Source organism: Ornithorhynchus anatinus, chromosome 7, assembly GCF_004115215.2.
Source record: "Ornithorhynchus anatinus isolate Pmale09 chromosome 7, mOrnAna1.pri.v4, whole genome shotgun sequence".
Lineage (NCBI taxonomy): Eukaryota > Metazoa > Chordata > Mammalia > Monotremata > Ornithorhynchidae > Ornithorhynchus > Ornithorhynchus anatinus.
The window spans coordinates 9,234,730-9,252,090 of record NC_041734.1 but is presented as its reverse complement, the minus strand read 5'-3'; the positions used below and the strand labels follow the sequence as shown (position 1 = coordinate 9,252,090).

The window sequence follows — 17,361 nt, the reverse complement described above, 5'->3', positions numbered from 1 at the left end:
GTAGAAATGCTGGGCAGCAGGCCAAGATATCTAGAAGTAAAATTTTTTAAACGGTTCTAACAAATTCCACTAGTTCAGTTTCATACGTGTGTGTTTCTCTCGACCCAAACCTCACAATGAAACAAAAACGTCCCAAGTTTTCAAAATTAGATTTACCCACTACATTTTTCAAATTCAATTCAAGAATTCAATTTAATGGGAAATTTAATTTTGAAACACATACTGGAAGATAACCTAACACTGTAAGTGAAAAATGTCAATACATTCATGTTTGCTCAATTTACATCAAGGACCTGAAAGTTTATGCTATACAGAAGCTTAAATGCAAAAAAATACAAATTCTTTTTCATGAAGTCTCACAACAGGAATGCAGAAACGGGACTTTACATATGATGCCTCCAAAATGTTACCTCACTTTCATATTTAACTTATTGGCAAATAACACTTTCAGAGCTAACTAAAGATTTAGTAATTGGTTAAATACACGATCACACTCTAATATAAGCATCTATTAAAAATCAAGGCATTTAATGTTGATTTTTTCCCAGTTCTGAATATAAGCTGATAAAACAACCTGGCAAAGGAGTCCAAAACATTAAAAAAAAAAAAACAGCAAACAGAATGGTTTCTCTAGACAAAAAAAATTTCAAGGGATGGTACACAGCTCTGATGCATTTAACTTGGTCCCCTCTCAGGCTTTAATGAACAAATTCATTTGTTCAAGATTTCTCTTAAGTCTTCCTTTACTCAAATTTAACTTACGAATCTAAAATCAGTACTGAAGAAACAGGCTAGTTTGAGGTACACCAGAGACAACCCACATAGAAGCCAAATATTAAAAAAAAAAAAAAAAAGCATATCCTGAAGGAAAAGGCAACCAACACAACCATGCACTTTGTTAACCTGCTCATTTTTAAATATCTTCATTACACTGTATAAAAATGAATCTAAATCAAAGATATTAGGCATTCCAAGTAGGTTACCAACACAAGTGCATCGACAGGGGGATACGTAACTTTTAAACAGACCTTCTAGGGCAAACTATTTGCTGGCTTTAAAAATCTCATTTTAATTCAATTTAGTTTATTTTCATTCAATCCACTAATATTGAATCCTTAAAAAGGAAGCTCCATTTCTCCAGCAAATGTACGAACCAAAACGTCTGCTTGTTAGTGAACAAATTCAAAAGAAATTCAAGACACTTCTATTTCCATACTGATGATCTTTAAATTCTTTCAATTATATTGAATACTCGTTTTAGTTAAACAGTATATTAATTTTGTGTCTCGCCTGGAGGAAATCTGACTAAAGTTAAAATACTCTGTTCTTATGCAAAAGAGAAATCTGACATTATCAGTTCTGAAATGTTTGACTTCTCAATTTTTATGATGAATTAGTTTTTCAGAGTTCCTCTTAATTGTATTATTCGTGGGATAAGAAATAGTCATACTTGAAAATGAGTGCTGAACCTGTAGAAGCCTCTTCATCCTTAACTCGTAAAAAATAAAATAAAATCAAGTGTTTTGTCTCCATACACTAGAAGAAAAATTCTGGGGCTGCCTACTCGGTACAGTATCCCCTTAAAAGGATGGCCAGCAGGTAATATTTCTAATATTTCAAAAAAAGCTTAATGAAGACCAACCGATTCAGATGAGAGACTGTGGTTGTGCTTTATCAGAAGAAAATTCCCTCAAGATTTACTGATTCCATAGCTGTACACACTGGGTGCATTTTTGCACTTCAGACAAGGAATAAGTCGTACAAAATAAAACCACCCTGAAGATCTCATACCACTCAGACAAAAAACACTACTAACACTTGATAAGGAAGGACCAACACTCATGACAACTCCAACTATCCAAAATGATACGAATAATGCAGTGACCTAACTTCTGTGCAAGAGAAAGTGTTCTGCACTCGTAAACAGACTACATCCAAAGGTTCTCCTTAAAGAAATCTGATTTCTTAATCCTGGCACCTGGTTCATTAGCACATCACTTTAATACAAGAACTCTCATCTCATTTCTCAAAAACATATGACATTATTACCTATCAAAAGTCAATGCAACTTTTGACCTGCACACAAGAAAAGATATAGGAAGCGGGAGACACTTGCGTATAAACACTTGTGGCATTCTTAGACCTCTCAAACAAAAGGGCAGGATCTGGTAAATACAGCTTCACTTCTTCGTATTTGTAGATTTATTCCTTTCTTAATTAGCTTTTATTTCTAGTTTAAGAATGGGTGGTGTGATTTCCTTTTTTTTTTTTTTTTTTTAATGAATCACTAGAAAACCATGTGAGATTTCTTCCAAAAATCAGAAACCACAAGATCATTCTAACTCACTACTACTCCACTCTGACAGTGTTTTTGTCAGATTTACAGAGAAAGGCAGCTAGGCAGTGAACAATGTAAAGCACTCAACAGACTGCTAAAATGAACATTTATTTGTACACCAGAAAATGTGATTTACACAGAAAGCCTAAAACCAAGCTGTCCTCTTATCTACGAAAGTAGAACACTCCTGTTGAATTTACTTTCATTTAGCACTACAAACCAAAGGAAAAATAAGTTTTTCCCCAAGGAACAAATACACCTGGAGAAACCTCAGTGTACTTCTCTGCTATTAAAGATTGACCCCTTTCTTTCGTTAACAGATTACTGTCAACACTTGGGATACCCTGAAGGTTTGTAGCTTTTCCTGAAAACTACAACAGGTAGGGAGCAGATACTAGAGGATGGGCTAGTTCTTGCTACGCCTCAACATTTACCAGGTAATACTGAGAAACTCGAAAGAAGATCTGGGGGTGTCCTTTGGATTTTAAAGCTCAATGCTCTTTAGACTGCAGCCACTTAAGCAGAATAACTTTGAAAAGAAGATAGGGAAAGTCCCCCCTCCCAAAACGCCGTTTGCAGTTTTGAACAAACATATTCCAGAAGTCCTTGATATCCCTTAACCCCTTAATGCATGTGATGCGTTTAAAAGCTTTTACAAAATGGCAGCAAAATCCACATTATTCCCCCAATCCAGCCCTCTGATCTCCATGCGTGAAATTCAGAACTGGTCCTCACCCCCCCCCCCCCAAATGTTACATCCACTTACACCAAACACCTTCAACCACTTCCAATCCTTTCCCACATCAGTTTCCAAAGCAGAGCCTTTTCACACCCCAAGTTCTGGGGGTGGGAGGGGGGTGGTTGAAAGGGGAGGGAAGAGGAGTGGGCTTGCCATACAAAAGGAACAGTTGAGTCTGAACCAATGCTAACACTTATTCCTCTGCTGCAGCTCCACTCTTCCTCTCTCTCTCTCTCCATCCTTCCCAAAGTCGACCGGACATGGGACAGGGACTTGGGAAAGGCTTCCCTCCGGCCCCCCACTCCAAGCCCTGGGGCTCTTGGTCCCGAGTCGGAGATTTTCTGCAAAAGGTGAGGCAAACCCCCAGAAAAAAGAAGCTGTCTCTTTAAAATGCCCCTGCTCTGTCCCTGGATCCCACGTGGAACCAACATCAGCAGCACTTTCGCATTAACTTCAATGTGATGCAAGACACATCATCCTTTCTAGCCACCGACGGAGGAAGAAAAACCTCCGATGATTGTCTGCCTTGACGGCGAACAGGTGAAACAAACGGGCCGGGAGGGGAGAGGCCCCCCCAAGCCCCCCCAACCCTCCCCCAGGAGCTGCTCTCAGCCTGCACTCCCTCTCTGCGATATCATCTCTACCCTGGGACTCCCATAAAGTTCCGTTTCAATAAAGGACGGAGCCTCTAACAAAAACCTGAAATGTAAAGGCAACGAAAATACAATTTATAGCCGGAAAGGTTTCTTCTCTGATTCACCCACATTAACTGTATTAAGACGGTGTCATGGCAAAGGCATCTTTTTTTTTTCCCCCCTCCCCGACCCCCCCAAAAAAACAACAGCCCCCCCCCCAAAAACTCCACGCAGAGATCATTAAAAGGTAGTTGTAAAACAGCAATTGCAACATTTATCTTATCTCGGCCGGCTCCGCATTAGCAATAAGTCGAGCCGTTTCTGCACCGGCACCCCCCTCCCGTCGTATTTTCGCCTTTTCTCATTGTCGGTTGCGAGTTCTAAAAGCCTTTTGCCCTTCGAAAGTTTTCGAAAAAAGGAAATAAATGTCAAACCCCCCCCCCCCCCGGTCCCCACCAAGTCCAAAAGGACCCGAGGCGAGGGGGGGGGGCAGGACTGGGCCTTTGCTACTTGCACCTCGGGGGAGAAAAGGGGGGCCGTCCCGAGGCTGTGGGTATTTTTGGTGATTTTTTAGAATTTTTTATTGGGTTATATGCCTGAGTTCTCCCTCCATTTTGGTTGTTTATGATACTGACAACAAGCTGTCCCTGCTCTCTGCAGATCTGCTGCTTTCATTTAACACCCCCCTCCCCCCACGGCCCCCCCAAAAGCAGCCTCCCTTCCAGGGGGGGTCGCCCACCTCCCCCCGACTCGGGCTCCCCAAGTCCGCCTCTCCCACCTGAGCGGGAGGGAAAAACCACCCCCAAAACCCACCCCCCAAAACCCACCCCAAATCGTTGCCCCGAAAAGAAAAAGTCTCCGCCGCAAAGGGGTCCGAGTTCCTCCGGGAGCCCCCCAAATCGGGGACCCCGCCGCTCCCCAACGGGCCCCCCGGGAAGGGGACCCCCGGGGGGACGTTTTGGGGAAAAATCCGGACCTTTTCCTCCCAACCCTGAATTTATATTAATTTTTCTCTGATTTTTTTTTTCCTCCTCCCCGGGGCTCTAATGTCTTCCGCTCTCGCCGCTGTCACAATATTCGCAGCACCAGAGGGAGGGAGGGAAAAGAGCAAAAAAAAAAAAAGAGAAACTTTTCAAACTTTCCAAACCCAAAGGGGAGGGGGGGGGGGAGAAATAAAAAAAGTTTCTCCGTCTGGGACTGTGTGTCTTCTTTATTTTTTCCCACCGCCTTCACCTTTCGGTCCCCGGGAGGTGCGGGGCTGGGGCTGTGCCCTACGCTTTGGCAATGATTTTTTTTTTCCTTTTCTTTTCTGAATTTGTTTTTCGCCCCCCACCCCCCTTCCGTCGGGGTCCCCCTCTTCGGCGGGGTCCCGAGGAGGGGCGGCGAGGAGCCCCCCGTTTTCAATTTTTCTTTTTTCCGTCCTCCTCCTCGTCGTCGTGGTGCGGCCCCCGGGGCCGGTCCCATAATTTAAAGAAGCCCGAGCCTCCCCCCCCGCCCCCCCCTCCCGTCCCCTCCCGTCCCCTCCCCTCCCCTCCCCCCCCAACGGCTGGTCCTGCCGCCCCGGCCGCCCCCGGCAGAACTCACCGCGGGGCTTCAACATCCTCCCTCCGGCCCGTCCGCCGCCTTTCCGCCGCCCGCCGAATTTCTCCTGTTTTTTTTCTCGGATTTCGGGCTGGACGCGGCGGGCCTGGAAATTGTTTCCTTTCGCCTCTTTCCAGCAGCCATTGTAGTGTATGCGCTGCCCCTGCAGCCCAACTTGCCGCCGCCACAGCCGCCGCCACAGCCGCCGCCGTCGCGCCCACCGCCTCCTCCTCCCCCCCGTCCCGCCCCCATCCCCGCCGCCGGGCCCTCCCATTGGACGGAGGCCCCGGCGCGCGGCCTCCCATTGGTCCCCGCGGCCGCCAATCATCCGGGGAGGACGGGCTCCTCCCCCCCACATATATATACACGCACGCGCGCCCACAGAGACACGCGCGCGCGCTCCCCCCTCCCCGCCGCCTCGGTCAGGCTTCCCTCCCGACGCCCAGGGGGCGGGGCCGAGCCCCGGCCGGGCCCGCGGAGTCGTCGGCCTGGCTGTCAATCAAGCGGGGGAGGCGGGCCATTGGTGGAGAGGAGCGGGGGGGGGCGGGCAGCAGGGTGGGTTGCGCGCTATATAAGGCGCCGCTGCGGGAGCCATTGACGTGTTGGAAGCGGGAGCCGGAGCGGGCGCTGCACCGGCGGCGGCGAGAGGTGAGTTGTTTTTTTCCCCCCCTCTTCCCTGCTCCCCTCGCCTTCCCTTTTTCATTCCTTATTATTTACTGAGCGCTTACTCTGTGCAGAGCACTGTCCTAAGTGCTTGGAACAGACAATTAGGCCCCAGCTCGGGACCGTCCCGGCCCAATGACGGGCTCAGGGTCTAAACGGGGGAGACAGCAAAATAACATCATCAAAATAAATAAAACTAAGGAGCTCTCCACCCCCATTCACAAAATGCAACGCATTCAATCATTCAGTAGTATTTACTGAGCGCTGACTCTGTGCACAGCACTGGACTAAGCGTTTGGAACGGACAGTTGGGCCCCAGTTAGAGACCGGCCCGGCCCAAGGACGGGCCCACGGTCTAATCCGGGGAGACAGAAAGCAAAGCAAAACATCATCATCAAGATAAATAGAATTAAGGAGATACACACTTCCATTAAAAAATGCAACACATTCATCCGTTCAGTAGTATTTATTGAGCGTTATGTGCAGAGCACTGTACTAAGCGCTTGGAATGTACTATTCGGCCCCAGTTAGAGGCCATCCTGGCCCAATGATGGGCTCACGGGCTAAACGGGGGAAACAACAAAACAACATCATCAAGATAAATAGAATTAAGGAGATATACACTTCCATTAACAAAATGCAACCCATTCAATCAATAGTATTTATTGAGCGCTGACTCTGTGCAAAGCGCTGTCCTAAGCGCTTGGAACGTACTCTTCGGCCCCAGCTAGAGACCGTCCCGGCCCAATGAGGGGCTCATGGTCTAAACGGGGGAAACAGCAAAACAACATCATCAAGATAAATAGAATTAAGGAGATATACACTTCCATTAACAAAATGCAACCCATTCAATCAATAGTATTTATTGAGCGCTGACTCTGTGCAAAGCGCTGTCCTAAGCGCTTGGAACGTACTCTTCGGCCCCAGCTAGAGACCGTCCCGGCCCAATGAGGGGCTCATGGTCTAAACGGGGGAAACAGCAAAACAACATCATCAAGATAAATAGAATTAAGGAGATATACACCTAATTAACAAAATGCAACCCATTCATTCAATAGTATTTATTGAGCACTGACTCTGTGCAATGCACTGTCCTAAGCGCTTGGAACGTACTCTTTGGCCCCAGCTAGAGACCGTCCCGGCCCCGGTGACGGGCTCACGGTCTAATCGGGGGAGACAGAAAGCAAAACAAAACATCATCATCAAGATAAATAGAATTAAGGAGATATACACCTCCATTAACAAAATGCAACACATTCATTCAGTAGTATTTATTGAGCGCTGACTCTGTGCAGAGCACTGGACTAAGCGCTTGGAATGGACAGTTGGGCCTCAGAAAGAGACCGTCCCCGGCCCAGTGAAGGGCTCACGGGCTAATCGGGGGAGACAGAAAACATAACAAGAACAAGACAACATCATCAACATAAATAGAATCAAGGAGTTATACACCTCATTAACAAAATACAACACATTCAATAGTATTTATTGAGCGCTGACTATGTGCAGAGCACTGGACTAAGCACTTGGAACGTACAGTTAGGCAGCAGATAGACAGTCCTGGCCCAGCGATGGGCTCAAGGTCCGAACGGGGGAGGCAGAAAGCAAAACAAAACAACATCAAGATAAATAAAGTCAAGGAGATATCCACCCCCATTAACAAAATACAACACATTCATTCATTCAGTAGTATTTACTGAGCGCTGACTATGTGCAGAGCACTGTACTAAGCGCTTGGGCACCACATAGAGACCATCCCTGCCCAATGATGGGCTCACAGTCTAACCGGGGGAGACAGATGGCAAAGCAAAAGAGAACAAAACAAAAACAAGACATCATCACGATAAATAGAATCAAGGGGATGGACACCTCATTAAGAAAATAAAATAGGGTAATTAATATATACAATTTGAGCACAGTGCAGAGGGAAAGGGGGGGGCTCAGTCTGGGAAGGCCTCCTGGAGGAGGTGAGCTCTCAACAGGGCTTTCAGCGAGCAGCAGGAGGTGGAGGACAGGGCTCCTCTGAGGCTCCCGCCCGTGGGTCGCCTGCCACCCTGCACCCGCCTGACCTGTGCCCTTTGACCTTCCCGAGGCCCAGCCCCCCACCCCCTGATGAGAGCCCCCAGGACCGCCTCTTCCCCCACCCCCCAACCCCACCATGTGTCTCTCAGTTGTCTCAGTTCTCCTGTCATCTGGGAGAGAAGCAGCCCGTGCCTCTGTGCAGAGACCCCAGGCTTAGGAGTCAGAGGTCATGGGTTCTAATCCCGCGCCGGCCACCTGTCAGCTGGGTGACTTTGGGCCAGTCACTTCACTTCTCAGCGCCTCAGTGATCTCCTCTGTCAAATGGGGATGAAGACTGGAAGCCCCACTTGGGACAACCTGATGATCTTGTATCTACCCCAGTGCTTAGAACGGTGCTTGGCACATAGTAAGCGCTTAACACATGCCATCGTCATTATTATTATTATCTGTGTCTTTCAGCGGGCGATATCGTCTCCTTAGTGGGGCCGGTCCCCAGAGGTGCGGGTGCTGGGGCCGCCCTGACCCAGCCCCCGCCCGGCCGCCTGTTGGTATGAATAAGAATGATGGTATTGGTTAAGCGCTTACTATGTGCCGAGCACTCTTCTCAGCGTTGGGGGGATATAAGGTGATCGGGTCGCCCCCCGTGGGGCTCAGTCTTCATCCCCATTTGACAAGGAGTGCACTGAGGCCCAGAGAAGCCAAGTGACTTGCCCCAAGTCACACAGCTGCCAAGCGGCAGAGCTGGGATTCGAACCCACGAATCCTTCCACTCCTTGCGAGTGAGACCGTGTGAGGCCGGGCTCCTTCCACTGAGCCATGCTGCTTCGTATGAATGAACCAAGGCCCGTCCCTGCCCTTCCTCTTCTCCCTCCCTCCCTTTTCCCCTGCTGTCCGAACATACGACCCCTCCTTCTCCCCGCCCTCCCTCCCATCAAGGTAAGGCGGGAGGGACTGTCTTAGTCGTCCCTCTGGCCGCCTTCCGAAAGCGGGACTGAAGTCCGGGTCCCGTGCCCAGTGCCCGGGTTTGGGCCAGCATCACCCTGTCTTTTCTCCTTCACAGATTCTGTCTCTGAGTGTGCGTGTGTCTCACGTGGGTCTCACACCCATTTTCTCGGCTGCTCACCAACAGAGGAGCAAGCTAAAAACCTTCCCGGGGGCTGGGGGGGGGGCAGGAAACCTGGTATTTTCAAGGTTTCTTTCTCACTTTCTCCCCCCACGCCACCCCCCTTGGACTTCAATCTCTAGGCTGACTTCTGATTTTATAGTCAGAATTACAGCAATTAATACCAGTGTACTAAAGTCAAGCACACATGTCAAAGGAGTGGATCACATCCTGATAATAAAACACGTTCAAATCCAAACACTGGTGTGTATATGTGCTCTTCACCTCTTCTCCCCCCCCCCCACCCCCCCTACAGTGTCTCTCTTTTGCTAAATTAAGGTCTTGGCATAATGCTAACGCGTTAACAAGATTACAGAGGCCGAACTTGAGAAGACCTGAAACTAAGTGTTCATAATACTTGGAAATGTTACAGAGTTACGAATAAAGCTGCATGCGTGAAGGATGTCACGACATGACATGGAGAGCACTATGTTACGTGCTGTCATGGGTGACCTAAGAAAAGTTAAACCGATACACCTTCAAAAAAATGAGCGTCTTTGGTCGTGACCACTCTAGCAACGTGGCAAGCCATCTTCAGCTTCTGCTCATTCTCTGCCATAAATACTCCTCCCCAAACACAGCCTTCGCCTCCCACCACCCCACAGCCCCAGGATGAGATTCTCTAAAAATCTAAAGTCTATTTGCAAATGATTTTTAGTGCAGCAGGTCTGTGAGCATCTCAAAACATTGAGACTACACCACCTGCAAAAGGATGACAAGAGTATTGTAACCGATTCAAATTCTCAAGATGCTCCAAGCGTACACTCCTGGATTTAATTTACCACAGGATCCTTGTGATCGAAAAGCAAAGAAAACATTGCTAGCAAACACCACAGTTCTCCCCACCCCCCCAAAAAAACACAAAACCTAAGCCTTGGGAATCTAGGATTCGTGCTTAAGCCAACAGCTCAGATGTGGGTCTAGAATTCAGGTCGTCTAGGTGTTCAGATGACAGATGCCACAGGTAGGGGTATCCCTAATCCAACCTGCACCAGACTAAACCAGAGAGGGCTGTTCATTTTAGCACCTTCCCAACTTTGCTACCTGTCCACAGAAAACTTGGCATCCATGTGTCCAGATCCACACAAGGTCCAGTGAAGGCCTAGGGTGTAGAGGTGTTAACATAACTAACAAATATCCACAGATAGGATTTGGAGTGCCAGCTCTAATCCTTTGCAACTGGGTTATTTGGCAGTCACCGTTTCTCATGTATGAGTCTCAGGATACTGTAACAACTTCAGAAAGGGTTGTAAACCATCTCAGGGTTCTGGGATAAGTTTCAGGGAGCTAACGATTTCCCTAAAATACATTTATATAACATGCCAAAGTCTCCGTGCCCTTCCTTCACTTTCTAAACAGCAGTGATGATTCATATACATAATAGTGATATTGGTTGAGTGTTTACTTGGGCCAGGCACTGTACTAAGGTGCTGAGGTGGATAACAAGTAAATGGGGTTGGACACAGTCCCTGTCCCATGTGGGGTTCACAGTCTCGGTCCCCATTTTGCAGATGAGCCAACTGAGGCACAGAGAAGTGAAGTGACTTGCCCAAGGTCACACAGCAAAGAAGGAGTGGAGCCCGGGTCAGAACCCATGACCTTCTGACTCCCAGGCCCGTGCTCTAATAATAATGTTAGTATTTGTTAAGCGCTTACTATGTGCCGAGCACTGTTCTAAGCGCTGGGGTAGACACAGGGGAATCGGGTTGTCCCACGCGGGGCTCACAGTCTTAATCCCCATTTTACAGATGAGGGAACTGAGGCACAGAGAAGTTAAGTGACTCGCCCACAGTCACACAGCCGACAAGTGGCAGAGCTGGGACCCATTCAAACTTGAGTTTCCTTTAGTGCTAGATTTACCGTTCATTCAATTCATTCAATAGTATTAATTGAGCGCTTACTATATGCAGAGCACTTTACTAAGCGCTTGGAATGTACAGCTCTGCAACAGATAGAGACAATCCCTGCCCAATAACAGGCTCACAGTCAAATGAGTATTGCCAGTTAAGAAAACCAGCAAGACTTACTCCAGATGATGGCCTGCAGGTACCTCGGGAATCTCCAGTTTGCAGAGATCGGCTGGCCTTTCCTAAATACGAGTATTCCTGGAGGATGTTAAACTCATGGGCCGATTCCCTGGTTCAGAGGAACATTTGCTATCTTTTAAACTTTTGACGATGATTTTAGTTCAACATCTGAAGCAAATCCAGCATCGAAAGATAAACGTGTCCTTTTAAGGATGGGGTCCTTAGAGACTTAGTGCTTACCTAATGGAGGGGACAGTCAAAGGCAGCAGTCGTCACCGCATCCACGCATCCTGATACCGTTTGAGAGAATACAGAGCAGGACTGATGAGTATTGGTATTTCTTATGTCTACAGTTTATAGGTACGGTAAACGGTAAAACAAAACTCTGGCAAACAGTGGGAGTTAGAGAGGGGCAGAAGATGTTGCAGTTAACTGGAGTAGTGCTGTGGCTTCTGCTTGATTCTGCAACTGATCGGAAGGTTTTATTGCCCGGGGTATTTTTTTTTTAACATAAAATAATACCATCTTACCGCTTCTGCTGAGTGAAGCACAAGTTGTGTGGAGAAAACGGATAATGGCTAAGGGATGCATTTCTTGAAAGGCGAATAATAAAGCCCGTCGTGTATACAAAGTAGCATTCGCTTGCTCAGAGATACCTGGCCCAGGAAAGCTTTGACATGAATCCAAATTAGTGTTGGGTTATCCAACTTTTAACACACTGCGGTTTAAGTGTCCGTACTCCATTTTTAATAAATTTGCTTGAACTCATGTAGCATTTCTCATCCATAACTAATCAATTCCCTGGCCTAGTATTTTTAGATCTAAAGTCATATCACTAAGAACAATTAACCAAGAATCTGCTCTTTACCAGTAAACTGATTTGAGAAGACAATTTACACTCATTTTACATTTAAATGTAAATTTCTAGCCTGTAAACTTGTAGACAGGGGTCCCCTCTTCCTACTTTTTAGTATCCTCCCCTCCCAAGCAACTTAATACAATGCCCTGCAGACAGCAAGTGCTCCGTAAATACCACAGGTTGAAATTTTAGTTAATGACTAACGTTTTTTTCTGTCTTTTAGCTACAGGAAGAAGTCGACTAGGATGCCTGTAGTTGTACGGAAACTTAAAGATCCCGATGTAAATCCTTGTTTGGCGGTAGGATTGTTCGTTACAGTAACTCCGTACACTGCTTGCACAAATGCCAAATGAGAGGAGTTCAGAAGGGATGAGAGAGAATACTTCTTTCACTCATCTTGTGGTCTGAGTTTCTATATTATAGCTATCGATCTGTTTTGAATAATACTACCATTTGGAGAAATGCCCTCCAATTTATTATTCTCTGCCCCACTTTTCTAGAATACCTCCCAGGACTGGTAAAACTCCCCCGTGCAATTTTTCTACCCTTATGCATCCCACCACTTTATGATCAGTCAATGTCATTCATACTTGCATACATAAGCATCAATAAAATCTTGACTTTAAATGTGTTGGTTTTTGTTAAGAATTTCTAACCATGGAAAGTTGGAAAGCATGATCCTTAAACCCCGACATTAGTTAAGGGTTTTTCTAGCTTCCTGCTGTATCAGCGGTGGGCTCGCTGTAACGTAGCTAATAGGTGTTTTTAAAGCTTTAAGGATTTTTTTAAAGGTACGGCATAAACAAAATGTGATGCTGTAGTACAGGGTTTTTATTGGCATTGGTTTGGTCGGACATTTAAACTCCCGACTCTGCCACCCGTGAGTAATGTGGTCATCCGAAACTCATGCCAATGAAAACTCTATCACTCAGATCATCTGTCTGCATTCTCTCAATGTACGTTCGTTAAAAGTTTCTTGGCCGGTAAACAGTAAATTCATTTCGTACACTTAAAAGAATCTTTAATCGTCTCGCTCTAATTCTGCAAGGCTGTCTTTGGAAGGATCAGCGTTCTTAGACTTATGAAAGTAGGTGGTTACTAACTAGTTGAAGGTTGGATTTAGATAACTGCCTTAACCACATAGTCTCACTTTGATGCCTAGAATGAGCTAAATCTACATCCTGTTTAGACAATTGGCAGCTTAATTTGTCAGCTGCCTCCCCTTGAATTCACACTTGTTTGTCACTGGGATTTTGAGGTGTACCCATAACGATTTCTCATGCAAAATTGCCCATCTTTCCCCTCTGATAAGGAAGACTACCTGGAGCAAATCCCCTAAATCGGTTCTTGGTCTGCTTGGTGGTACCAGGCCTGCAGCTTCTGGGCCCACAGATCCGGACCTCTAGGGGAATCAATCAGTGGTACTTACTATGTGCAGAGCGCTGTACTAAGCGCTTGGAAAGAACACAGATTCAATCGAGTTTGGTAGACGCGGTCCCTGTGGAGCGTTCCGTTGGCCTTAATGAAGTCACTGCCCTTTCGGACTTCGTACTCGTGAGACTTTCTGTGTTCCCCCATCACCCTGCTTTCCTCTGAGCTAGGGAGCCAAGACTGAACAGTTTGGAGGGAAATCAGATGATTTATTTTCATCCCGGAAACAGAACGAAATAAAGGTTGTCGTAACACGTTTAAATCTGCCCTTGCTTTTTGAAGGATCTGGTTGCCCTTTGAACATCTAAGTGTCGCCTGTCTTTCATGTTAAAGGAATCGGATGCCTCTAACAGATGCATGAATGACCATAACTATGACAGGGACAGGTGCGTCGTCCACTTTCTGAAGTACAAAAATTGCAAGCGGTTTTGGGTAAGTAGAATCGAGCAGGAGCTTTAAGACCGCGTCTAGTCTGGTAATGGGGGGTGGGTGGGAGGTGGGAGACAGCAGCCTGCTGCTGGTGGTGCTGTTTTCAGGTGTCCCAACCTCACTTCTCGCCCAGATAGCCAGGTAGCTGGGAAGCCTGTGTAGATGTGGGTTTTATTTCTGCTCTGAATTGGAGTAGTCCTATATTTGTGGTATCAAGCACGAATGACCCCCTAACCATGGAGGAGGGAGGGAAACTTAAATGCCCAGGATAAGTGTTCTACCTATTCAGGCAATTCCACTCCCTTTAAGTACTATATTTAGGTCCTTGGATGCTCCAGGAGAAACAGTGGAATTGTCATCTGGGGTTTAGTTGGGTCATGCCTTCCCTTGCCCCTTCCCACCCCCAACTCTCCAGTCTCCACTATCTGCGTGCTGCCCACTTGTAATCATCTCTTCAACGGTTAACCCCCTCACCCCCTGTAGATCACTTTGTTTACTTCACAGGAAAATTTTATTCACTGGTGAGATGACCGTGAAGGAGATTTAAGAGACTTCCGCTGAATACCTTTTCCCCCATTTCAGTTTACGCTGTTTTCATCAGCCCTGTCTTCATTCGTTTACGGCCTCAAAATAAATAAGTCCCTACTCCCCACCCCCAGTTGCCTCTCCCCTGTTGCTAAACAATGTACAAGCTGTGGATGGAGGCCTCCCCTGCCCACGCCTCCAATTTCAGGGTCCCTGAGTGCAGAGAGGGTTTTCTCCAGTGTCTTAGTCTTGTTTGGGTTATCAATCACCGGAGGAAAGACTGAGTGGATTCAGCAGCCTCCTTTTTTGGTGGGTGTATGTATGGGGGAGTGGATTCTGGCTCTTGTCCAGTTAAGACTCAGGATTAAATTACCATAGTTAAATCTTGCTCTCATATTGTACTTAAAGTGATCCGGAGTCTTAAGATTTGAGGGTTTTTTTAATTTTAACTTAAGATTCCCTCCCCCCCCCAAAAAAAAGGTTACCGTATCTTTGGGGAACTTTAGAGCTGTCATCATTTGGTCTACCAAAATGACTGCTAAGGGTCAAAAACTTCCATCAACAAGGGTAGATTAAGAGACGTGCAAGACTGTGTTTGCTGACCGTTCTCATTTTGCTTCCATGTCAATACACCAATATCCAGAATTCTGTTATGGCACAAAGACGACGAAACGGAGTTCATCCTCCTCTGCCCACCGCAGCAGAAAGAGAAGAAATGTTGAGAGCTATGGGAGAGAGACCCTATTGAGGACTGACTTCACTTAAACTGTTTCTATGTATAACATGAGGACTTTTAAACTGAGGAATTGCGTGAACATCTTAGACAAATTCTAAAACTATTAGTTATTTTCATTTCCAAGTTCCTGTAAACACTGATTTTTATTTGGCGTGACCTTTGTTTAAATGAATTCAAACACACATCCTAAGAGGCTTAAAAATAGGCATAGGACGCATGTACATTCAGAAAGCCGGTTCTTACCTCTAATAACTTTTCTATTAAGGGGCTTTCTTCCCCGTGTGACCAAACCTTGATCTAGCAAAGCAAATGAATAAAATACTTCACCAACTTTAATTTGCCAATGAGAATATCTAGTGCCTTTTTTGATTATAGCCACAGCTCATATTCCCTTTTTGAAGAGTGACTTTCTTCTCTCAAGGTGATACTGAAGTACAACAGAACTTGCCTACCCAAACTTGGGTGAAACCATCCCATAGAGGAAAGCAGGTACATCTCTCCTTCTCTAAATTCCAAATGGGTTCTGAGAAGGATGTCAGGAATTCATGTTCATCTGAAGTAAGCTTTTCAGTAGTGGAGTTATTAGCAAGAACATATTTCCTCTAAGTGACTTTTTGCCAAAATCACAGCAGATGTCTCAGTGTAGGCTCCCAATTACTACAGAATGGAGATAACCGTGAAACTTCACAATGATTGTGAACAACACATTGGGTTCTTAGGAACAGGGGGACAAGTCACAACTTCTCTGTGCATCAGCTACCTCATCTGTAGAATGGGGGTTGAGATTAAGCCCCATGTGGGACTTGGACTGTGTCCAACCTGATTAGCTTGTATCTGTCACAGTGCTTGCTACGGTGGGCCAGGCGCCTAGTAAATGCTTGATAAATATGAAAATGAGAGGGAAGGGGAAATGTGGCAACCTATTTAAAGTTAAAGTTTGACTGGAGGAGGAAGACAGCCAGACACTGGAAATACCTGCTCCCTTCCTAACAATAACTAAGGGAAACAAGGGGTTGGGATTCTTAACTTTTGGGGAGATGTGTTTAAGGGAAGATATTATGTGAAAAGTATGATTTAGTGAGCCTATCTAGTATTGAAATAGGCTGAACACTGAGCAGATGTCACAAAAGAGATTAACAGCATTTAAATGGAAGGAACTACTGCTAGTAGAGGTGAAGCAGTGTGCCCTAATGGGTAGAGCACGTGCCCAGGAGTCAGAAGAACCTGGGTTTTAGTTCCAGCTCTGCCACTAATCTGCTGCGTGACTGGGCAAGCTACTTGATGCTTCGGGCCTCAGTGACCTCATCTGTAAAATGGAAAGTCAAGACTGAACACCATGTAGGACAGGGACTGCGTCATATCTACCCCAACTCTTAGAACAGTGCCTGGCACAGATTGCTTAACAAATACCATTTAAGAAAAAAAAACAACCCAAACTCACTTGGTGAATAGCAGTTAAAGGTGATGTCCTGGATGTGAGAAGATTCCCAAAGGGGTTAGAGCCTCAGAGTAGGGAGGGTGCAATTTCAACTTGAACGTAGTGATGTGGTATTTAGGGAAAACGTAGATTGCTGCCTCCTGGCCAATTAGCTCAGCAACAGATAATAGAGATTAGGCTCTGATACCCCTAATGAGTTGAAGTGGGGAGAGAGAAATTTTAGCAATCTAATCCCAGCTGATTACTCAAACTCAGACAATGTAATAATGAGTGTTGGGCTAGATATGTCCTTGCCCTCAGGATATCCAGTCTGCCGAAGTCTAGGCTTTTAAAAGGGAGACTTGTTTGAAGTTAACTCAAAGGGTCCTTAACTGACTAGCAGGGGAAAAGCCCGTTTCAACCGTCTGAAGGCTAAAAACTAAAATCTAGGCCACAGGTTTGATTTAGACATTTGAGGCTGTAAGGGTAGTGAGCTGGTAAGTTTAATGTCTGTACGGGGTTAAGAGATCTAACATTTTCTATCCCCCATTCTATCGTGCAAGAATGGGGGTATTTTCTTTCTCTGTGAAAGAAAATCTAGAGACTTTTAATCATAGCCTCCTTTCCAGCAACAGATTCTGTGTGTCATCAGGGTGGTCGGTAAATTTTAAAGGCGATGGGAAGTGAAATACCTGGAAATAAAATTTTATACCATTTTAGTGACTCCTCTAATGACTTAGAAACCAGCAGGGGAGCCTCATGGACGGTGTGGGGCCAGGATTCGGACCCAGGTTCTAATC

At 46.0% G+C, this 17,361-nt stretch overlaps 2 protein-coding genes across 2 annotated transcripts in view; one reads left to right on the top strand and one right to left on the bottom strand.

Annotated features, from left to right (window-relative positions):
* Positions 1-5,488, bottom strand: part of PLAG1 (PLAG1 zinc finger) — a 46,475-nt gene extending 40,987 nt beyond the window's left edge. Inside the window, exon 1 of the mRNA XM_029069189.2 lies at positions 5,297-5,488. The gene's annotated coding sequence lies outside the window, so the exon portion shown is untranslated. The remainder of the gene's footprint in view (positions 1-5,296) is intronic.
* Positions 5,489-5,852: 364 nt separating this feature from the next.
* Positions 5,853-15,488, top strand: CHCHD7 (coiled-coil-helix-coiled-coil-helix domain containing 7). Its single transcript, XM_007667283.3, has 4 exons — positions 5,853-5,941; positions 12,247-12,322; positions 13,788-13,886; positions 15,052-15,488. Exons 2-4 carry the CDS (start codon positions 12,269-12,271, stop codon positions 15,154-15,156), a joined length of 258 nt encoding a protein of 85 aa, XP_007665473.1. The 5' UTR covers positions 5,853-5,941; positions 12,247-12,268; the 3' UTR covers positions 15,157-15,488.
* Positions 15,489-17,361: the final 1,873 nt, after the last annotated feature.